The sequence below is a fragment of the Pezoporus occidentalis genome, unplaced genomic scaffold (assembly GCF_034315485.1).
Source record: "Pezoporus occidentalis ecotype Australia unplaced genomic scaffold, CSIRO_AGI_Poc_V1 ctg46, whole genome shotgun sequence".
NCBI classification, from domain to species: domain Eukaryota; kingdom Metazoa; phylum Chordata; class Aves; order Psittaciformes; family Psittacidae; genus Pezoporus; species Pezoporus occidentalis.
The window spans coordinates 7672755-7697164 of NW_026915791.1; the positions used below are offsets into that span (position 1 = coordinate 7672755).

At 36.0% G+C, this 24410-nt stretch overlaps 1 protein-coding gene across 3 annotated transcripts in view; it reads left to right on the forward strand.

The window, feature by feature from the left end:
* Positions 1 to 24410, forward strand: part of FUT8 (fucosyltransferase 8) — a 122762-nt gene that overhangs the window by 69763 nt on the left and 28589 nt on the right. For 2 of the 3 annotated variants that reach the window (XM_062635907.1, XM_062635906.1), the window contains 3 exons: positions 30 to 198; positions 7097 to 7211; positions 14800 to 15037. In XM_062635907.1, the coding sequence (XP_062491891.1) occupies positions 30 to 198; positions 7097 to 7211; positions 14800 to 15037 (522 nt within the window). The remainder of the gene's footprint in view (positions 1 to 29; positions 199 to 7096; positions 7212 to 14799; positions 15038 to 24410) is intronic. The other variant, XM_062635908.1, reaches the window with a different exon arrangement.

Consider the following 24410-nt stretch of genomic DNA (forward strand, 5'->3'; position numbering starts at 1 on the left):
TGATGTTTTTATGCCTTTTTTTATTAAAGTAGGAGGCCTTGGAAAAGACCATGAAATACTGAGGAGGAGGATTGAAAATGGGGCTAAGGAACTTTGGTTTTTCCTCCAGAGTGAATTGAAGAAGCTGAAAAATCTAGAAGGAAATGAACTGCAAGGACGCATTGATGAATTTCTGTCTGATTTGGGTCATCAGGAAAGGTACTTTCGATTCTGCATATAAGTTTTAAGGATTATGGGTTGATTTAAGTAAACTACTGATATACTGCTTAAAAGTCATTTAGGATAAATAATTGGTATGTGGGCTTAAATATATCTGAAGCATGAATATAAAATCATTACTTGTATTTCATGGGACATAAAGTATATATCCAGCTTATGTCATTATAGCTTAAAGTATGACCCTTTAAATTGATATATTATCATAATTTTTATCAGAAGACCTGGGTCCTGGATGACAGTTGTTGCTTTTCAGTTGCATCTGTCTATATATGCGCATATGTGCATATATGCACATACAACTAAACCATTTAAAAACTTTAAAATATTTTAGGTATATGGTTGTGCCTGTTGTAAATACTAGAATATATTTGTTACATTGATCATTGGGATATTTTATAATTGGGTAATATCTTAATTTCAGGAGTAATTGTCATTCTGACAATTATTTTGACAACATCTTTTTGTAATCAGAATTTAGCAGAGTATTTCAGATAGAAATCACCTTTAATTACACTGTTGCTGTGTTGGAATTAAGTTTCCTTTGTTGTTGGTCTTCTGGCCTTCACATTGTTGAAATACTTTCTGTATTATGCTAAAACATTCTGTGTGAGTTTTGTTGATGCCGAACAAAATTGATCCAGAAAGTGTTAAAAATTTATTGGAATCTATCTGTAAAGCTGTTATCTTTTATAATTCTGTTCCCAACATGAGCACAATGGCAATTTTTGTCTCTTTAGTAAACAGTCTTAAGAAAATTGTTGAATTAACTAAATATGCTACCTTAAACAAGTCTCCTTTTCATAAAAAGCTGAACTCTTCAAGAGTGAGCAAAGTAGTAAAGCATGAACCTTTGGTAATAATACTGTAGTAAAAATTAAAAATAATAAGAATTTTTGATTCTTTGGGAAGAATGTAAATACTATTTAAAATGTAGTTCTGGAATAATATGAGTTTGATTATTAATGTGTGCAAATAATATAGTCCATTAAATTTTGTAATTTAATATTCTGCAATTTCAAAACCCAATTTGTTGCAGATTGATGGAGTTTAAAGTGAGAAGGAGGGAGTATTCAATTATCGAGAGTTATTATCTATGTAAAATAAACCATTAGATTTCATCCAATTATTTCTCTGCTGAGTGCTATTATGTATGTTTGACTGAAATAAAAGTAGTGCTTGGCTGAAACAGGATTTTACAAAAGGCTGGAGATCTTCAGTCAAACGGTCAACTCATCAGTCACTCTGCGCTCACTTCCCCGGGTATTTTGTTTCAGTAGCTGCTTCCACTCAAAAATATTTGTTCTCCAGAGAAGTTATTTCCATTTGGGTTTCTTGGACTTCAGGTCATTGATTCATGATTCTTTTAGACTTTCTGCTGAGACTGAGGCAAGTAGTCCAATACCAAACGTACTGATGTCCATTGATGGAACAAAATCACTTGAATACATGTGACTGCGCTGTTTACGTAGCCAGGATCACATCAAGCAGTTGCCACAGTGGACATCTGAATAATGTTGTCTGTTTCATGTCGGAAGGGTTTTGTGTGCCCTCCTCCCAGGATGCATCATTTTCTTACTCCTTTCTTGCCTACATGAATGACTACTAAATAATTAAGACCAGCTTGCAAGTTCTGTATTTCTGGCAGCCTTGTCTTCACGTCTCTGTACTACAGGATGAGGCAAAACCCATAATAAAAATGCATAGTCGTTAGCATTGTCTGCCTTTTGGACCTCTGGAAGTTAGGAGATGAATCCCACTGTGGAAGTCTTGAAAACAATGTGGTACTGGAAGAAGTTTGTCTGCGATGCAAGCAGTCACAGCTGCTCTGGTTTTTTCTTTTCTTAAGAATTTTCTTGTTGAATAAAAGTATTCTTTAGACTGACACAGTAGCTAGCAACAGCAGAATATGCTAGAGTCTGTTGAGTCTCAGTAGTAGTGTAGACCTTTCTGTGTGGTGATGTCCCCAGAGAAGACTAAAGTTGTTTGATCTAAAACCAAACAGCCAGAAACTAGGTTTTATTAAAATAAAATGTAGACTTTTTTTTTTTTTTACAATGTAGAAATTCAAAGCAGTTGCATAAGAGAAAACAGATACAAAAGTGTTTCTACAATATTCAGCCTCTGTTCTTGGTGTACTTACAACATTGGCTTCCCGCAATATAATTGTCTTGTGTTACAGAATGCTTGGTTGCCTCTAGTCTCGAAGAAGTTCACTCTTTCACCTTTGAGGTTAGGCTGTCATCTTCTTTCCTTTAGTACATGAGTTGTAGGAAAACTCCCAGCTCCTTGTGTGCACATCCTTTGGCGTGTGATACACTGGAGTCTCTGGGGTGTTCTGTTCCCTTAGGATGCACAGTAGCTCCCCAGGGAAACAACAGTTTCTTTATCTCCACAAAGTCCATCTGGTCTCTTGAAGAGAACACAGATTAGAGTGAGCAAATCAGATGCTCTCATTTGGTCTGAGAATCAGGGCTTTTTGGTGAGGTTTTTTGTTATTGCTGAGTTTTTTTGTTGTGGTTTTTGATTTGTTTGGTATGTAAATACATGTGCACTTGTTGATTTCTTTTTTAAGGCTTTTAACTAGCTGCTGCATGCCCTTTTTGATAGTGATGTCTTAGAAAGTTGTTACTTATGGGTCTTACATAACTGGAACACTACATGTAAAGCTGGTATTACTTATTTTTATATATAAATATAAATGTATCTTCGACATTTCAATATATATTAAAATCTATTATTTGGATTAGAAATATTAATTATAAGTGTTTAAAGCAGTTTTTTATGCCCTCATGGGAAAGCAAATACAGGGTTGTGTAGTGATCCAACGATGGGGTAAGTATGTAAAGCAAGTAGTTAATTGTTTTTGTTTGTGAGGAAAGCCTGTTGTGTTACAGGGAAGACTTGCTTTTTAAGAGATGATAAAGACAGTTTCTGTGACTCTGGATAAGTAGTATTGTTTGTTAATCTTGGTGCTGTTATGCACATGGTCTACTAACATGATAGCGTTTCTTCTGTTGGATGCCTTAATTGCTATTTCTTAGCTGTGTCCTAGGGGTTGTGTAGATATTCTCGTGGAGATTGCCAATCTTGGCAGATTTTTTTTGTCCAGTATTTCACTGCTGATTCTGTTCAAGAAACAAAGTAGCCCAGTGCAGTTTCCTGCGTTATGGAATGTGTAATTGTGTTCTTGTTGCCATAGGGAAAATGGCTGTTGAAAGTAAGTTCATCTTAACAGTAGAAAGGCTATTTGACATAGTTAATAAAGAAGAACAGATGAATCCTCTAGTTGTCATGGTTGTTTCCTGTGTGCCATCATCTTGTTTGCAGGGTGGCTGTTACCGAGTTAGTTTCATTCCTTTTTTCTCCTGGGGACCAGCTGTCACCACGGCTTCTGTGGTAGCTGGCCAAGGTTTGATGCATAGTGTTTGGGCATATTTTCACATTATTTCCTTTGAATTTGTTGGAACATATCACTTTTTTTTTTTCCTCTTAGAGTTTTTATTTGTTGATGTAAATCTTCCAGGAGGTTTAAATGTAATTTTGTCATACGGCTAGAATAAATGTCTAGACTGATCTTTCAAAATGTGTTAAGATGCCAGCCCTCCCCCTTTATTTGTGACAATCAAATGGAGATGAAATATATAGCCAGATTCTTCATTCTGCTTTCCAGAAGCAAAATGCTTTTAAGAGCAGCTCCACGATTTAATTTATGATATGAAATAAAAATAACAACAAATTGATATTGTTGGTTAGTAACACAATGAAAGACCAAGTTTGACATTAAATGTCTGCAATGCCACTGCCTGACATTCTTTCTGCCATTTTACCATCCGCATACCCTCTACTAATCCTGTGCATGCTCATTTTTTGTCTGCACTTAGCCATCTTGGGCTCATGGATCACTGGTCCATCTACTTTTTAGTATCGACATGGTGCCTAGCTCTGGTCTTTGGTATTAGTCTGTGTCTCTTGTAAACCTGTATTAATAAGCCATCATGATGGTCTGTCATGCTCAAAAGAACCTAGGAGATGGAAACCTAAAAAATGCACATTTCCCTGCAATAGAAATCAAAGAAAGAAAGCGACTGAAGGTGTGTGTGGTAGGTTGACCCTGGCTCACACCATGTACTCACCAAAGCTGTCCTATCACCTCTACCTCTTCCTCTGGACAGGGGAGAAAAAGTACAACAAAAAGCTTATGGGTTGAGATAAGGGCAGGGAGAGATCACTCATCAGTTACTGTCATGGGCAGAACAGACTCAATTTGGGAAATCAGCTTAATTTATTACCAATGAAATCAAAGTAGGGTAATGAGAAATAAAATCACATCTTAAGACACTTTCCCCCCATCCTTCTCTTCTTTCCAGGCTTAACTTTACTCCTGAATTCTCTACATCCTCCCCTGCACTGGCACAGGGTGACAGAGAATGAGGGCTCTGGTCAGTGCATCACGTGTTGTCTCTGTCGCTCCTTCCTCCTCAGGGAGAGGACTCCTCACACTCTTCCCCTTCTCCAGCATTGGGTCCCTTCCACAGGAGGCAGTCGTTCACAAACTACTCCTTCCCGCAGGCTGCAGTTGTTCTTGAACTGCTCCAGTGTGGGTCTCCTCCATAGGGTGCAGCCCTTCAGGAATAGATTGCTCCAGAGTGGGTCCCCTGTGGGGTCACAAGTCCTGCCAGCATTATAATCATTTCTGTGCAATAGCACCTGTGAATTTTCCAGTTCCTGGTTTGCTTTGGAGTCTTCTAAGAATAAAGACTGTTTTTTCAAGTATTGTGGATACTGTCTGAAAAGTCTTGCGCTAATTCATAGTTTTTTCCACAGATTATTATATGTTCTTTATGATTTGTGCTGAGCAAAGCTACCTTTCCCTAAAGTGTTGAGTCACTGAGGCTGTGTAAGGACTCTCTCAGAATTCCTTTTGTCTTAGAGATGGTGGAAAATAATTACATTTCATCTGTAAGGCTAATTATTTATACCTTCCTATTGTCTTTGTTTTGTCATGGTCACCATGCCCAATAATGTAAAAAACAAAAGTTGGGCAACAGGTTTGTTTTCCTTAGAAACAGGAAAAATTACCTAACTGCTGAGAGTTGGTTTTGTTTTTTTTTTTAGTTGATAGGCTTCGTATTTTCAGTTATTTTATGCCAAGATTTAATAGAAATATATTTCTATTAAATGAAAGGGATTGCTTTTAATGGTAGCAGAAGATTTTTTATTATTATTCTTTTTAATGTTTATATCTGAATTTTATATATTCTTGTTAAACATCCACCATGGTTGCATCCTGATTGGGAAGAACAATATTCTTAAACTCCCAAGAAAATGCATGGCTTTCATTTTTTAAGTTGCCTACTACCCTATAATGCTTTCTATACATTGGAAACCACTGCTTTAAGAGGAACAGACTCTTTATCTCTTCAGTTATTTGTATATAATCCATTGTATTAGATCTACTGCATCATTAATTCTTTTCTGATTGTCCCTAAACTGTGTTTGCATGTTTCTCTGCATAGTGTCTTTAATAGTGATCTGGAGGTAGTTATGTGATGATACTTGAAATTTCAAGTTTAACTTGTAAAAGAAAATCCATTTTACATGGTTTGAGATTAGAATGTAAATATGGTGCTTCCAATTGATTGACAGAAGGTGAACATCACTGCTGCTGAACAAGATGGGTATAATGTTTACTACAGCAAGAGTAGATCATGTACTAAGTCTGTGTCACTGTTATCCTGTGCAGAAGTATGGGTATAAAAACCAGTATGAGTGTATGAGAATGGAAATATATAGATCCATAAAACCAGTTATTGTCAAGAGAAGGTTGTCGATAACTCTGCTGATAAAGATATCTCTGACCCAATTTGATTTATATCGGAAATTACTGCTTAAATATTGTGTTATCGGAAGTAGTTACCTAATGTTGATATGTTATTCGCTCCTTTTTTACTTGCTAGGCTTATTTACAAGGGGGATACCCTCAGCTAGCTAGATTTGTCGTTCCAGTACTAGCAAGTGCTGCCAGCAATGGTCTTGTATTACTTCACTGATGACACCACTTGAAAGGTCATTAGGAAATATGCTTGTCTTCCTCTCACACTCTTTTTTTTGTCCCTTTGCCAAATTTCTGTGCCTTTGTTGAGTTGCATCTCCTCCTAAGGATCAAACTTGTGGCTTCTCAAGAATGTCAGGCAAAAAATTATAGCATCTGAAGTTCAGATAAACAAATTGAGAAAGCCAGTTTAAAGTTAAACCTTCAGCATTATTATGGAGAAGTGTTTATCAACTTTAAATATTCTCAGTCTGTAAGGCCAACTCTGAAGTTACTGGTTCTGAATTGGGCTACGTGTTGCTCGTAGATCAGCCATTAATTTTTTTACAAATATGTCGAATAGTTTGCCCCTGGTTTTGTATTTTTTCCCCTAGAAAATTCTCAAAATTCGCTTTGTGTTGTCTAGATTTGTAATTTGGCCATTTGAGTATTAGTAGGATGCAGGCATTCCAAGCAGGCAGAGTGCTTACTTTCTTCCAGAGTCAGCAGCTCCGTGCCATAGAAGATACTGTTTACTAAACCTTGCAATAATATTTTGTAGTTGGTTTTCACTAATTAAAATAGAAGGGTTACTATTGTAGCTGTGATAAAGACATTTGTAATATTATGTTCTATACAGGCATAGTACTATAATTACTCATATGTATGAAACGTACATTAAATGGAGGACAGTATTTCTTGGCTACTGTTGGAATTGCGGGGTAGGAGGTGGCGTGAACAAAATGTTTTTGAGGCTGTATTTGAAAGATCTGTTTAATTTGTCTTTGATTTCATCTAATCCTCCACTTTAGTAATGTTGAGATTGTTTTCCATGGTTGTTCACAGGTCGATAATGACCGACTTGTACTACCTCAGTCAAACAGATGGAGCAGGAGATTGGAGAGAAAAAGAGGCCAAAGATCTAACAGATTTGGTACAGAGGAGAATAACTTATCTACAGGTAAGAGGATAGAGCTTTTAAATCAAGGTAAACATTTCGTTTATTAAAATATATATATAGCACTTAAGTATACCCTTGTAGTAGCCTAATTACATGACAGGTTTAAGTGTATGTTTATATACAAATGAATTACTTACAAAAGAAACTAGAATGTCTGGCTTCTTTGTTTTACTATAAAAAATAAGTCCCTGGTTTCTATTTTTTGTTCTTTAGAGTGTCAGAATGCATACATATGTTAGCACAGTGTTAAAAATAGAAAAATTAAAGTTCTTGTATGAAACTTCCAAAAAAGCAGCCCGTTTTAAAAAAAATGAGTATGCAAAACTGAAGTGCTTGTATAGTATATTGCCCAGACCTAAACTGTTTCAACATGTGTGATACTTCTCATAGATGCCCATATTTGTGAGTGCTTTTTAATGTGTATGCTTGTATCTGTCTATAAAATTTAAATAGAACTTGAAGGTTTTGAGGCCTGAATTCAAATAAGAAAGCACGCAGCTATTTACATAGAGATCAAAAAGATATTTGATATAGCCTGTTTTATTTGTACTTGGTTTGGTTTTCCTTGCATGTGTGTACCCCACTGCTCTGTTGTGTATGGTCAGCCTGAATGTCTTGTCTTTTCTTTGTGTAAATAGCCAAATTTGCTTCTCAGATTTTCATTGTTTCACATGTCACAGTTCAGCTACTGGAACCTTCTCTTCTATGACCAAACTATGCATTTTTTGCTTATTAAATGGAAACCAGACACCCTTCTATGGAAAAAACCTCCCAGTAAATTAGGCAGGAGACATAACTTTATTGTCTTTCTTCAAGTGCTTCTTGAGAACTGTTCCTCATTCTTTCCTTTGGCATGTCACTGTTTGGCAATGGTGTGCCATAACTACTTTTCAGGCTGATAAATATGGCTGTTGTTTACCTTTTCTTCTTTTTTTTCTGTACCCATCTGTTGTCTTACCTAAGCTTGTATGTGTTTCTGAAGAGTGATTGTTTCCCTATAGTATTTTTTACAGTGTTCAGGGCCTTACTTCAACATAAGGACCTCCGAGTGCTTACAATGAATAACAAAAGTCAGCACTGATTATGGAAGTTAAACCACATAAATGTGTTAATACTGCACATCGAATTCAGTGTGTCTGTTTCACAGGGAAGGAGCTAGGAACTATACAGAAGGGATGTGTGTTTCCTTAGTAATGGCCTTTGAGCTTTAAGTTGAAGAATGGTGATATGTGTTTTCCAAAAAGATGTAATTCTAGCTTTGATAGATAAATATTTTTAGCATTGTAAGTCTGCAGGTTACCAAAAATAGCACTGAATTCTTCAGTTTAGCAAATTTGCAGCAATATACAAAGAATTGTTTGGGTATTATATGAACAAATAATATAACCCTGTTTATTCTGTATGCCTTTGGTTATTTGAAACATTTTAGCTGTGTTGTATACTCGGTTTTTGTCAGAAATGTGAAACAGAAATGTGACGAGGCTTCTCTCGCTAAACTGTTCTTTCTTTCTTATACTTACTGTATTTCTTTTCATTAATCACTTTTCAGGCTAAACCTACCTAAAATGTTTGATCATTCTTCATGTGTGAGAATTTATGATGCTTTCATTTTTTTCTTCCTGATGTCTTCCCTTGACACTAATTCCTCACCAGACCATTAGAAGTGAACATCCACTAGCAGATAAATGACAATAGACTATTGATTTATAGAATAGCACCACAATATATTATTTTTCTTATCTTGACTTTCATGCAGTCTCATGTGTTACTTAGCTAATAATCTGTCTCCCTTGAGTTCATGTCCCTATGGAGCTATTGAAAATGGTGCCAGCGATCTTTACTTCAGCTGAATTTTGAAACTTTAGTGATTTTTTTTCACTATGCTTACTTGAAATTTAGTTATCAATACTAAATTTCACTTATCAGGAGTCATGCTTACTTTGGTTAGGTTCTTCTGGAATTCATGACAAGTCATGGATTCATGACAAGTCATGAATTCCAGGTCAAGTCTTTATGCTTGACTGATTTAATATTTCTTAGACATTTAATTTAATGGCTTTGTCTTTTACCAGTTCTTCCATATTTCATGCATGAAAGTACTAGTCCCACTAAGATAACTAGAGGCCATTTCTCTGTGTGTTTGCCATTTCTTGCTCCTTTTTATAATCTGTTTTGATTTTTGACTGCACTTTGTCCCTTATTTCATGACTGCTTTGTTTGATTCATTCTTATGAGTAGTTACAGGCTTTGAGATGGGCCATTCACATACACAATTGCTGCCATGTCTCTTTTCTTTTTTATTCCCATTTTTCTGTCTGGAAAAAAATGAGGATCCTTTCTCCTGTCTACATGCCTATGAGCCAGGCATAAGCTTTTGGAGCTCTGATTGTTGCAAGTAATCATCCAAAACAGGAATATGTTTGTGACTACACATTTGGAAGTCAAGTTGACTTGTTTTACAGCGTGGGTTTCAGGATTTCGAAGAGCACAGGGCTGACTGCGAGTGTGCGATGTAAAGCAGTGCGTGTCTGAAATAACATATATACACACCACTATTCACAATATAAGTGTGTTAAAAAAGAAAATAAAATTAAAAAATTCAACAATCCTTCCCCCCAACTCCATGCAAAAAATGAAATATGTGGAACATAATTTTTTCTGGGGTTTTTTCTTTTTTTTTTTTGGTGAAGAAGTACTGAATAGTTTTCTTTCTGATACATGTTGAACAGTGACAGCTGCATTATTTTGGGACATCTCCCTGGGAAATCATTTAGCTGAATGATTGTGAGTAGTGATGACTGCTACTTCATTTGGATGGCATTACCATAAATTTGATTTAATGAGGCTACATTTAGCTAGTTCCCTGTAGTTAGAGCAACACTTAAAAAGCTAGGAGCTTAGATTTAAGCAGCAGACCTTATTTTCAGCGATGCTCATTATCAAACAATTGAAGAGAATGTGCAAGAGAAGGCAGGCAGGGGCTCCTATGGTACGAGAGCTGTATATTTTGGAAGTAATAGTGAGTAAATGATTGTGTGATGATTTCCTTTTGTGCTTATTTTTGCGCTATTTTATTTTAGAAAGTTAGTGATTCAGCAGCATGCAGTGTCCCAATAGCAATAGAATATTTTTGCCTCCAATTGTAAAAAACCTCAAAATATTTTGTTCAATTTTGAAGGTTAAAAATATCAACAGGTGAGAGACATCACCAAGTACTCAGCCACATCAGCAAATACTTATAGTTTACCATGTTCACACTATTTACTTGGGGTTATGTATGTATGCAAAGAGGAGAAAGTTGGTGACAAGACTTTATTCTGAGGTTTCTGGATTTCTCAGTATTTTTGGTGACCTAACGTGTCATTTTTTTCTGCCTTAAGGGATCTCCTTCCCATTAAAATCAATGATATATATTTTTAATAAAAGTGCTCATGCTAAAATGACAACAAAAAAGGCTCTGGGCACTGGAGAAGACAGCAGTTTGCACTTATCCTTCTTTAGCAGTGAAGAATCCACACAGGAGGGATCTGCTAGTTAAAAATGCATAGGAAACTTCTTTGATTATTTTTGGTACTTCCAGAATGACTCAAATTGTCCTGGGAATTTATGTCATTTAAATAGTTAATAAAAATTTAAACTGTGTTTAAAGCACATTTTGTCAAATAAGTTTTCTGTAACTGGCCTACTTCAGGCTTGAACTAAAAATTTCTTACAAACCCCATTAGCTCTCCTCACTGGTTGCAGGATTGTGCCCAACCCTTCACCCTCCCATGCCACCCAAACCCTACTCATTGAGAGGTTTAGTTACACTTTTGGTGTGTTCTCAGGAATATTTGTATTTTAATATGCATTTCTTTCTTTTTCTATCTTCCTACTGTATGCATTTTAGTAGTTCTGAATTACCTACTGAAAGTCGTTGGTGGATTGAAATTTAAATGTGACTACATGTGTAATTTGAACATTTTGTCCAGTGAGTGATCAGTGGGTTTTTTTCTCTGGCTCTTATGGTTTATATGAACAGATTCTTTCATTGTGTATTGAACCATCTTTACTGTAAATTCAGGATCTGAAAGTATGGTATTAGGATAGTAACCACTTAATAAAGTGTAATCACTGCTGATATCTATACGAGGTTTTCTCTAGAATTTTTATATAGTGGCTTGAGGAGCATAGAATGGTTAGTCCAGCTACATGCTGGGATGTTTTACTAAAGCTGAAGCTTGTGTACTGGAGGAGGCTAGGTGCAAGCTAGAGGAATTAACATTAGAGGCAGGTAAAGCTTCATGTCTCTCAAAGCAAATACGCAGTATTTCTGGCTAGGCAAGGAAGAAAATTTTCTTCCAGCAGCTGGAAGAAATTATTCCTACCCTCACCAAATATTGAGAGGAGCCATTCCAAGTGGCATCACAAATAGATGGCGTGAATTACGATTGTGATAACTAGGATGAAAACCACTTTTCCTTAACATCATTCTCTCTAAAAAAATGAGGAATTTTCCACAGAATTTGGTGTGACTGTCTTCTCCAGTGGACTGTGTAGCATTAAGGAATGAATTGTTATTGAAAATACAAAAAAGAACACTCTGTTCATGAGCATCATATTGTGTTTATTTGTAGCAGTTTGCTTGCCCACTCCACTCCAATCTGTCTTGATTCATTGGGTGAGAGTACATTTCTCTATACTTCTTAAAATCTACAAACAACACAGTCATTTCTGTTATAGTCAGGTGCATGTTAAGCAGCAGAGTTTACTTTTGCCAGATTGTCATGTGTTTTGATGGCTAACTGCACACTTAAAAACAGTGGAAGTTGGTGAGGCATTGAAATGGCGCTTCTGACATTTTCCCATCTGATCCTACTAACTCTGTGAATAGGCTGGCCAAGAGCCCTGGAGAAGAAGGTTCTTTGAGCACCAAAAGAAGTGGAAGATGGGGACCAGGAAATAGTCCTAAACAATTGTCCTGGGTTCAGCAGTAGCAGTCATGTTTCTCCTTCTTGGTAGCTGGTGCAGTGCAGTGTTTTGACTTTTGGCTTGGGAACAGAGCTGATAACAATGATGTTTTGGTTTGGCCAAGGACTTTGTGAGCCTCATGCTCTCCCAGGGAGGAGGGGAAGCTGGGAGGAAGCAGAGACAGGACACCTGACCCAAACTGACCAAAGAGGTATTCCATACCACAGCATGTCATGCCCAGGATGTAACTGGGAGTTAGCCGGAAGGGCTGGGACTGCGGGGTTGGAGGAGATATGGGTCGGTGCTTGGTCGGGCTGTGGGGGCGAGTTATCTGTTGGCTGGTGGTGAGGTGTTGTATTCCCTTCCCTTGTTATTTCCTTTATCATTATTATCATTGGTGGTAGCAGTAGTGATCTGTGTTGTACCTTAGTTACTAAACTGGTCTTATCTCAACCCGTGGGAGTTGCATTCTTTTTGATTCTCCTCTCTGTCCCTCTGGGAGTAGGGGGAGGGAAAGAAGCGGGGGGGGGAGTGAGTGAACGAGTTACCTGACTGGGTTTAAACCACAACAACAGTTTTTACTGTAGTTGAACAATGACAGGGAATGTTCCCAGGCACTGGAATGTAATATTCTAAATGCTAAAATTGTTAGAACAGTTCCTGGCATGCTTTTCCCAAGCAATTCTTTGGCTATGTTTGAGCCTTACCACAAGACACTCTTCATAAATCTACTGTTTGCAGCAACCCTGTTTTAAGAGGTTTAGAAAGTTTAATAGCATAGATGCAGTCTTTTCTGTGCCAGCTAGAATAAGTCTTAGGCATATTTTGCTAATGGCTTCCTTTTGGCCATAATAATTCTTTTTACAATCTAGTTATAGTACATCACACAATGGTATTAAAACTCTTCTAAGATAGTCTGTATGAAGTATGAATTACTATTATTAACCAGAAGTTAAATGTAGACACATCTTTCAAAAATGGAAGTAAACCAGATAAGCACAAAACTTCAACTAAACACTTGTGTCTGCTGCTGACAATTGTCTATGGCAGAAAGAAGCTTCTTACATTACATTGTTATTAGTCTAATATTTCAGTGTAAAAAAAAGAAAACAACAGCATAGCAATGTACCTTATTGTCTTTTTTTGAGCTTATGTCTTTTCTGCACATTTACAGTTAACAGCAGGAAAAGCCTCTTCTTGCACCGCTTATTAATGCACTTCATTGTGTAAATGTGTCTGTAGATTTAGGGGGGAGATGCTTCTTCATGGAATTCTGTCTTTGTGAACTTGTACACCATACTAGAAAAACCTTCTTTCTCTCCTAAAAGCCTGGGGGAAGTAGATTTGTAATAGCCTTCAAGATACCTTTTAGATTTAGGCTCAAGTTATCCGTTAGGTTGTGATAGCAGGAGTATGGGTCTGAGGAACAAAAATTAAGAATAGAAATTTTATTTCATTTGTTGGTTTTCATTGCTAGCTGGGCTTTGAATCAGATGGTTTTTCCTTTAAGTGGAAAACAGAAATGCTGAAGTAACATGTTGTGAGGCTTGTTGTTTTATTTTTATTTCTTTTTTTCATCCAGATCTGAACTATTCTTCCCTTCTTTTCAAAATTGAATGTGCACATTAAAGTTTTTATTAAGTATTTTAGGACTCAGAATATTTAGATTATCTTTAAGATCGCTTGATGAAGAGATCTCGTCTCTCCAGATGGTGATTGTTGGGTTTTGAAGAAACCTGATTTGTTGCAAATGTACAGAAAATTTTATTTAAAGTTGTTTAGATGGGAGAGGAACGAGTTTATATCGATGCTGAAATATCAATATTCTTGCAGCTTAACTGAAATCTAACTTTTCATCCTAGAGATTTTATAAATAACCTTTTTGGAATGCAGAAGTATGTCTAGAGACATTGAGGCTGTGTACAGCCAAGTACTATATTTTACAGAAAGAAAAACTTCTGTGTGTTATGTTGTCCACATACCTCAAATATTTATTAGTTTATACTTTTAAACACAGCATTCACATCATGTAGACATTTGCCTCCTTTGTTGTTGTTTCCAAGACTCTGGAAGAGCAGTATGTTATTTTATTGAGAGTACATGCAGATTAAAATATTGCCTTTTATTACTGTGTTTAGGTATGTGTTCTGTATTTGCTATGTAGTCAGTCTGGGAAGCAGTTCATTAATAAGCATTTGTTTTATTCTGAATCCTGTAGGCAGGTGGAAATTTCCTTTCGTTGTGTGACATGCATACTCATTGAAAGAGAACTAACAAACCTGGGGAAATGCCAAATGAAAAAAGCATTCCAACAGTGGGAATCATGTTGATGAAATGTGAACTCTGAGCCCAAATGTTAGCTTATTCTGACAGATTTACAAATGAGAAAGTAATTTAAAATCTTCAAGGTATTCTATTTTACATTAGGATAGTGAAGTATGTTCAGTAACTGTTCATGTGCACAGTGAAGAATCACATAAAATTTTAATGGAGCTGAATCCTACTCATCCATTTGAACATGAGATGTATTATAGCAGGATGGCTTCTGTGATTTTTGACATGTGTCAGTTTGTCACAAAAGAAGTGTGCTTTTGTGTATATCTTCTCTTCAGCTTCATTTTTTCATCCATGCTTACAGAACCCGAAGGATTGCAGCAAAGCTAAGAAACTTGTGTGTAATATCAACAAAGGCTGTGGCTATGGTTGTCAACTTCATCATGTAGTCTACTGCTTCATGATTGCTTATGGCACTCAGCGAACACTCATTTTAGAGTCTCAGAACTGGCGCTATGCTACTGGTGGCTGGGAGACTGTATTTAGGCCTGTAAGTGAGACATGTACTGACAGATCAGGTACCACCACTGGACACTGGTCAGGTAAGATTTAATAACTCAAATCATATCATCTTCTTTTTGCAGCTTCATTCATGTAGAATTATGTTGATACCTCTTTCTTTAATGTTATGTGAAGCATAATAACTATGACTCCAATTGTATACGTAAGCGTCTTTTAAGTCTTATTTTTGCATTGTATTGAAATAAATTTATTATCCTTATGAAGATATCTGCTTTGGCAGAGATTTTTTAATACAAAAATTTTGTATTTCAGATTTAAATTGTAATTATTCAGCAGACTACCACTGTTATGTGCCAGATATGAATCCAATTTTTATGGGAAAAGAACATTAAATAGAGGCTGTTGTTGGTAAAAATTAAAAGAATAAAGAATGTTTCAAACATAAAGCAAGAGAAATATAATGAAAATGGTATCAAAGACATTCACACACCAAAAAAGTAATTAAAGGATTAAAATAATTTTTAATATAAAGTGAACTGACTCAAAATTCAGGCTGTGAAAACAGTGGCAATCTTTAATATCTCTTTATTTATAGACCAGGAAGTTAATTTTTATACTAGGCTGAAGAATTTTGCTACAATAACTGGGTGGACATTCATGTTTGGAGGATCAGATAGCTTTGTCTCAGAGTAAACAGCATTAATTTTAACGGAATTTTCGCAGTCAGTGTCTTGAAGAGTTATTAAGATCTCCATGGTTTTATAGGTTTTTTCTATATATTTATAATATTTTCAGATGATAGTTGTCAAAATGGAGTAGGTATACAGCACGTTTGGAGATGGCTGACAATATGCCAACTTTTTGCTCTCAGTTTACGGTAAATAATAGGAAGAATTTTAGAAAGTTAAATTTCTATGCAGATTTTTTTTATGTGAACAATTGTCAACTTTTTAAAACAGATTTTATTGACTCTTCCTCTTTTGTTCAGCATACCTGTTTTTTCTAGGTCTGTAACTGGTGGGAGTTCATAAATCTTACAGTAAATGCTAGAAAGACACAGTTGATCAAAAGAAATACAAGACGAGATAAATTTAGTGGGGTGTCTGATAAAAGAATGGGAAAAGCATAATTAAAAAATAGGGTTAGAGAGAGATGGAATGTTAATTTTAATAATATTTTGTATTATTCACAGTTACAGTCCACACAATAATTATTGGGTGAGTAGGTAAACTAACAAGGGGTAGAAAACAGGCTGTGCCATGCACAAAACTAATTTAGAGTGGGAAACAGCAAGGGAAATATTGTGCCGCTTTTCAGGCTATAGCTGTTTTATTTATCAGCACCGATGCAAATTTTGATTGTTAGCATGTGGCACATTAATCTTATCCCAGAGATGAATTGTGGCTCAGTTACTTTCTGCTTAAGGATATATAAGAAGGACTGATACTTTTTATTATTTATGCTGGTTGTCCCTATAGACTCAAGAACAGACTCAAGAATTTCTTTCCCGTATGTCCTGAAGGATGCATTTGGCAGCAACAGCTGTGACTTGGTTTTCATTGGGACATTTAAAAGATTTGTAGGGATTTTCAGTAGGTGATTGTGTAGATTACACTCATCAGTAAGATGCAGTGCACTGATGAGTTGTTGTTTTAGCATAGTGTTCTCATTAGAACTACAGGAGCTACAGCATGACTTTTGCAGACCAGTACTATCCCAGTGCCATTGAGACAATAAACAGTTTTTCAGTTTGGATAGTAAACAGGGCTTTTCAGTTCTGGGTTGACAGAAACTGGTTCCCCCCTGCCAATCTTCTTTCTTTCTCTTCCGCTGGCTACCTCTGATTCACAGATTTTTGGATGATGTCTGAAGTTTGAGGCATGGAAGAGCGGCCAAATCTTGTAAGTCATCAGAGGCTACCCTAGAGTCACAGCAGTATTCCCCTTCCTTCATTTCTGCAGAACCCTCAGCTAGTCACTGGGCTTTGAAACTAACATCAATGCTGAGAAATGAAAATGTAGATGTTCATTCCTTCATCTGTTTTCTATCTTTGGCCAGTCCCATACCTGTTTCTAGACAGGGAAAAACTGCCTGTTCTGACAAGTGTTTCAGGTTTCCCTTGTCATTCTGTAGTCATTGTGCCTCTCACAGTTTCTTAAGTTATAGAATCACAGACTGGTTTGGGTTGGAAAGGACCTTATCATCCAGCTTCAACTCCCTGCCAGCAGCAGCGATACCTTCCACTAGACCAGGTTGCTCAAGGCCCTGTCCAACCCAGCCTTGAATACTGCCAAAATTACTTAAGTTCTCAAATAGGCAGAACTGATACCATTCAAGAATTTCTAGTTACATATAGTAGAAGTGTTTGTATCTTCAACTATTGTACTACTTGGAATGAATGCTTTTTAGCTATTTTACTTCCTATTGCAAATTCTTGGGAGCTGTGTTGTATGATAGTGTTTGTTGAGGCGCTTTTTTGACAGCAGGGTATTATTTGTTTCATTTGTGTTCCTTTTTTTTCCCCAGAGAATCAGTAACATTTCTTACTCATGTCGCATGCAGTCGTACTTGAGGATCTTTGTTATCTGGCTGATCAGCAGTTTAGTGGGGAAGTGTGCCCTGGAGGATATGTAAAGGAAGGAGAATTACTTATGCAGTGGACAGTTCAGTCCAAGGCCTGTTTGAGTCCAGTCATAACAAGAATTAAACTTGACAGAAATTTCCTTGCTCCAACATACTGTGTATGTGTGTCAGCCAGATCTCAGTTTGCATCGCTGTCTCTTTGAAGAGGGTTTAACAAGTATTTTTTCCACTTCACAATATACCTTCAATTAGCTTTTGTGGCTTGTTAGAAGGTTCAGATAGAGTAATCCTGTTGAGTTTAGAGGAAGGCAGGGCAGGGGAGTGTTACAGGGAACTGTAGTTTAGGATAAAATGCAGAATCAGTACTTGCCTTTCCAAAGCAAGCACACATCTATACTTCAGTAAGCTAGTACTTTGTCTTCTGTGGATGTAAAGAACATTTCCAAGTCATTGTTTAGATACTACACTAAGAACATTGCTGATTGCAAGCAAAAGCTTTTAATGATGAATATAGCCAAACAAGTTCCCTAGAATGTGTGTGCAGTCTCCCTCCATCTTTGGGGCTTTCAAGATGTGTCTGGCTGAAGCCCTGAGCCCTGAAGCCCTGTTCTGATCTCATGGCTGGCCCTATTTTGAGCAGAAGTTTGGAGCAGATGTCCTCCTGACCTGTAAACTGTGTGGTTTGGACAAACTCAGTAAATGAGTCCAACTGTGGAAAGTGTTGATTATGACTGATAATAACCTGGTCTTATCCTAATGAGCTGGCATTGTCCAGAACAACAGGGTGGAAGTACAAAAGCAGCAGGCAAATAATGGGTAAGCAGTGTCAAAGAGAAATTCCTACAAGGGGTCAGTTCATCCTGTTCTGGTTACACATATGAATCCTCATACATGGTGGTGAGCCTTACATCTTTGTGTGTGGTTGATAGAACCTATCAGAATGTTAAGTATTTTCTGTAGGACTCTGCATACCCAATGTGTCTGGTGTCTTAAAGAATTTAACTATTAAAGTCTTAGAGATCTCAAATTAACTTTTTCAGATTTACAAAATCCAATTTACAGATTAGCATGCAAGCGTTATTGCGTGCTTATGCATTGAAACACTGTTTGCACATTAAAGTAACGTCGGTTCTTCAAAACTTCAAGATGCTGCAAAACTTTCATTTGAAAATTCTAGCAAGTTTTATGAATGAGAATTTAAAGAAACCTCAATTTTTTAAAATGGTTGAATGTTTTTTAAAGATGATAAGTAGAAATTGAAAACAGACATTGAAAACTTCAGCTGAAGTTGCATTCATGTTTGGCAAAGTTAGCAACATAAATGGCCATCTGGGCATGGTTCTGGGCAGATTGCTCTATGTGACCACAGAATTTAGTTGCAGGCAGTTTTGTGAGCCTTGCATTTAGCATAATGAGCTGTTAAAAGAGTGTTCTGGAGCAGTTCTGCACACATGGCTTAAAAAGACTGTATTTTCCTAAAAATCTGTTAAAATAGATCATGATTTCCTGCAATATGGGCTCTTGCTGATGAAAGTACAAATATTTCCTTCTGGCTCCCTACAGTTGTGGGGTTTTGGAGGGGTTGGTTTTTTTTCTTATCAGTTTCTAATTCAGGAATTAGGCTGAATGCATGAGAAATGTTGATGTGATCAAGTTTTTTGAATTAATGAATGCCACTAATTTGAGTTTTGATGTTCTAGAGATAAAAGATATTCAGCTGCAAAAACCAGTCTTTCCATGGTTAGCCTACTGGGTAGCCACTCACTATAGACTGTGTTAAATTCTGATCATCTGCAATGGCATGATCACTAAAGAAGAATGATATTAACAGTCAATCTCTGTTACTAGCTTCACTGTGACTTCAGTAGGAATCTTCACTGGATACTTAATTGCCAGTAAATTTGAAAGACATTCTGTCCCATTGATGATTTCTGTATGTTTTTTGTGTCTTTCTAAATTTCCATAGATTTTTTTATTCCCTGTACCTTTACAGAGAGAAATAAGTCTGAAATTCTTAACTGTAACTATAAACAGTTTGTCTGCAAACCCACACCTTTATTTTTTATCTACAACTTCTGAAATTATCGTGGTATTTTCTAGATTTTTAAAATGAACATAAAATTGCATTGACATTTATAATTTTTCATTTCTCATAAACAAAATCTTACTACTGCATAGTTCAATAAAAGTTGGGTTTGATTATGTATCAAAAATACTCATGCAAGCAAATACTTATAAGAAGATATCAGTGTAAATTACAGAAATAGGCCAAAAAGTCAGAAAATGATACAATTTTAAAAAATTACTTAACTTGTAGACCTGCAGAGATAGTAAATTAGTAAATTGTGTTACCTGGAAAGAAGGGTTTGAATCTGTACAGTTACTTTCTTCTTAATTAAGTTGCCTCTGCTTGACACTTCTATTTTAGTTGTATTAGCAACATAAAAGTTTGAGGTTTCTGCAGTCTGTCTTCAGCAAAACAATTTAGGTATTCATGTCTTCTACAAAGGATTAAAGAGCTTATATGAGCTGAAAATATATGTAGATTTAAACTATTATTGGTCCAGTCTTCTCTTAACTAGGCATAAAAGCTAAGCTTGTCTGTTTTGGAAGAAATTAGCATGTTTTTGGAATTTGGGAAGTAGGTGAATTTTAATAAGGAAGCTGATATTAATCTGATAGTGAAAGATGAGTAAGCATGTTCTCATCTGCGTGAAGTATTAGAGGTCATCTCATCTCTTGTCATCTCTGGCAGGAGTTGTTCTCTCTGTTTTACATGGTACTCCTGCTGGTAAAGTTCTGTTTTTCTAGCTTAAATGTGTTAAAAGATTTAGAATTTTATTACAGGGTTTTTCAAATAGAGCAGTTATTTTACACTGTGGCATGATTTTTCCTTTTCTTTTGTTTCACTCCCTTTCATACTGTCATTCTAGAGACAAAAAATTGTAATAAGAGATGCTTGTATGCATGTTCTTCTCAATTATAAAATTATATCATGCCTGCATTGTGATTTACTTGTTAATTTTTCCTTGATACCTGTGGCCAAATTATTCATTAATAATTTAGGTAAGAATTCTTATAACAAGCATGTATGGCTTTCTAGTAATAATCAAAATAGAGAGAAGTTGTGAAGACACATTTATCATTAAATTAATTTTCTTTTAAATAGCTATGTCGAGCATGAATATTTTTAATTGCCAGGTCATAACGTTCTGTTATCATTGCAGCATGCTAAAGCAGTGGAGGCCTCTTTCTATCTTTATTCACTTGCTGATTTATGATGTCCTGGTGGTATTCCCCAATAATACACTAAAGGAGGACTATAAAACAGCTAGATAAAAAAAACCCTGAACCGGTCAATAAATGGAAAAAACAAAACAGATCAGGAGAAAAGACAGATTAATATATGGTTAGAAGTCATATCTGTGTTTCATGATGGACAATGAAGGGTTGCAGTGGTAAAGAAGCCATCTACGTGTTTTACTTAAGTGTGCACCTGCCCCATAATCCTGCAAACGAGGAAGATGAAAGATAAGTGGAAAAAAGAAGCTTGAAACAAAGTTTCCTACAGTTGCCTTTGAATACTGACTTTGCTGCCTCTAGCCATGGTTTCATGCAAGAATGCTTTTAGGGCAGGGGTACCCAGAGGGTTAAAAATGGCAGAGCTCTTCATTTGGTGGTAGCGCCAGCTTTTAAGTGTTCATTAAGCTATAATCTTAAAATATGAACTAACTAATATGTTTATATGTATAATTCAAGAAACAGAATACTGTGGGTACACAATCTAAATTTTTAATTTATCAAAGCCGATCAGGCAACGGTAATCAAAAGGACTAAAAGAAAATTGCACACTCAAGCCATAAAGAGTTCTGCAGAATTAGCTGCAATAAATAAGTTTCATTCCATGAGCTAGATCTTCCTTGACAGTATTTTGCCTTTTATGTAAATCACATGAATATTTAGTATGAGCCTAAAACCCCCTTTAGCTTTCATGTAATTGTATGAATAATGTTTTGGTCTTGTATCTCACTCTTCTGTATAAAACCTTGCAGAAGAAATGGATTCATTTCTACTTCTGATTTTTAATGTGTTTTTTTTTTTTTTACACGCTGACTTTCATTATTTAAATTTTAATTCAAGCAAATTTCGGTTACTGTGAAGCATAATGGGGAATAATGATCTGAGAGAACAGAACAAAATTTGGCTTGTGTTTTCCCTTTGTTTCAGTTCTGTTAATCTTGAAATCAGGCTACTAATATTGTGTAGATTTTTTTCTGTGAAGGTGCTTTGTAAGATGCTCTGTATGAAGACATTTGTGTATGTAAACATGAAAAGAATATTTAGAGAATGATAACTCTTAAAAAGACTTTAGAATTCTAATGGGGCAAGTCTGGGTTTTCAGAGCAATGCAGTAGTGCAGTAGCCTTAGAGAGCAAAGTGTGATCCTTATTTATATCTAAGTGATGGGTTGTTGAGAAGTATCAGCAAGTTTATTTCACCTTGCAGAGCAATGGCCAGCAGGAGCACGCTGTTTAGTTTCATTATCTGGCCCTCAGAATGGGTATTGGTAAATATGAAAGGGTTCTCGGAAAGGACTACACTGATTCAAGGCCAGAAAAGTCTAGTTTACAGTAAGAAATGAAAGAGCATAATTCAGTTTAAAAATGAAGCAAGTTTAAACAGCTAGTTCTGACACGTTTTAGAGGCATTTTTATATGGTAAAAAAATCCTACTATTAGACAAAAGCAGGTAGCTGGACAAGTAAGATTGGAGATAAAGTCTGTTTTTTTACAGAAAGATTGGCTGACTACTGTAACAGTTTATTCAGGGAATATGATAGATTCTCCATTAGTCTTCATTTCATCAGGATTATTTGTGTTCATGAAAAATGTGGTTTATCTCCCTTTGCATATTTTTCACATGTGGTATGGAAAGTTCTCATGGTTTCAGTAACCCAGTTGAAGCTGCAGTGTGGTATACAGTGAGCAGGCTAGGATAGGAAGGGTGAATAGAGCCATCAGCAGCAGTGGCTATTCCTTGTATGAGCACAAGCAGAGTCATTTATGTTAAACAGTTTTTTACTCACTGTTGCTCAAGACATTGGAGCAGCAGCAGAACAAAAGGAAAAATAAGTAAACATTTTTTTAACGTATATTTTACTGTTTTGAGTGAGGTGGGTCAATCCATGAAAAGAAACACAAGGTGTAACTAAAGAGCCAGATGTTGTCCTTGAGCACATGGCAATCCTTTTTAGCTTTCAGCTATCAGCTCAGTGCTTAACTTCATGCACAAAACCGTTAGTGGAATAAAAGTAGCTAAGTCTTACAGACAAATGGTAATCAAATTCATTTAACCAGCTGATCTTTCACTTTACATAAAGAGATAGGATGGAGAGGGAGAGAGATTGATTTATGTTATTGAGCCTACATTACTATACATAATGTCTTTGAGGTCATTGCAAATCTGTCATGAGTTAGAGATGGTTATAAATTCTGAAAAAGATCTTTTCTAATGGTTAAAAATTAATTTTACAGTCAAGGTGCCTTGGAACATTTTGAAATCCACTTCTGATTAGAAGTCTGAGTAAAAAATATTCTGCTTGCAAAATACTCAGAAATAAAAATGAAACTGATAGAGGTGAATTCAAAATCACACAGAGGGTAATGGGGCAAAGATTTCACTATATTCCAGAAGTAATTACATCCTTTCCTGTTAGGAGTTATGTGCCATGAGACATAAGTAAAAGAAATTGGCTTCTTTTAATTTATATTTTTTTAATTGTCCTGTGTTTATGCTAATGTTATCACCAGCAGCCTGGACGTACAGCACTGTGCGTCTTTTTCAGCTTTACCACTTACCACTTCATAGATGAGGTGGTAGGAACACAACATTTTTCCATCATTTTAAGTTAGAATTTAATGTTGCTTTCTATGGAATTTGCATTCTTTATAAAATATAAGTTGATGCTTTCTGGTTCTCGAAGAAACTGAACAGCATCCTTTGGGGTAGCTTTATATGTAGGTTAAACACCCTTTGTGATCCTGTTTTGAACCATGGACAGAGAATGTAGGGTTTTTTCCCCTTCTGTGAACTGACAAACTTTTATTTATGTAGGAAATAGTTTCTGGAAAGGTAAGTTCCTTTCATATATGTAAAAACCAAACCCAAACTGTAAAGAAAGTTGTATTTAGAAAATACGTGGTAATGTAATTGAACTCAGTTCCAATATTCATGTGTAATAAGCAGAAAACTGTTAAATATATCCCTGTGTTTTTTTCCCCTTTGTCCTTCTTTAAGAATGATTAACTTCTATAGATAATCTGCCCATTGCAGCAGCAGCGAGTAGTCCAGGCTTCCTCTAGTCCTAAAGTAAATGAAATTGTAGCCCCAAACTGCATTGTGAAATTCTTGCAATAGCTTTTTGATAGTTATAAAAATGTCTGTCAAAAATCGGAAAAGAAATATTTAGAGTTCATCTTAATAATTTATTAGTTATTGTTATAGCTACATTTCTATGATCATAGAATCACAGAATAGTTAGGATTGGAAAGAACCTTAAGATCATCTAGTTCCAAGCCCCTGCCATAGGCAGGGATGCCTCACACTAGGCTATGTAGCCCAAGACTGTCCAGTATGGCCTTATTACCTGAAAACTGGAAAATGGTATCTTCTGTAATTATCTGTTAGAGAAGCTCCTAAAACCCTTGTTGCGACAGGTATTTTCCAGGGAGATAGATATTATAGGCTGTAAAATCTTGCAGAATTAGGACCAATAAGAGACACAGCAGAAGATATTAGTAGGGTGAGCAATTTTATAGCTAGCGGAACATGCATGAAGACATTTAATTCTTGGCTTGGTTTTTAAATACA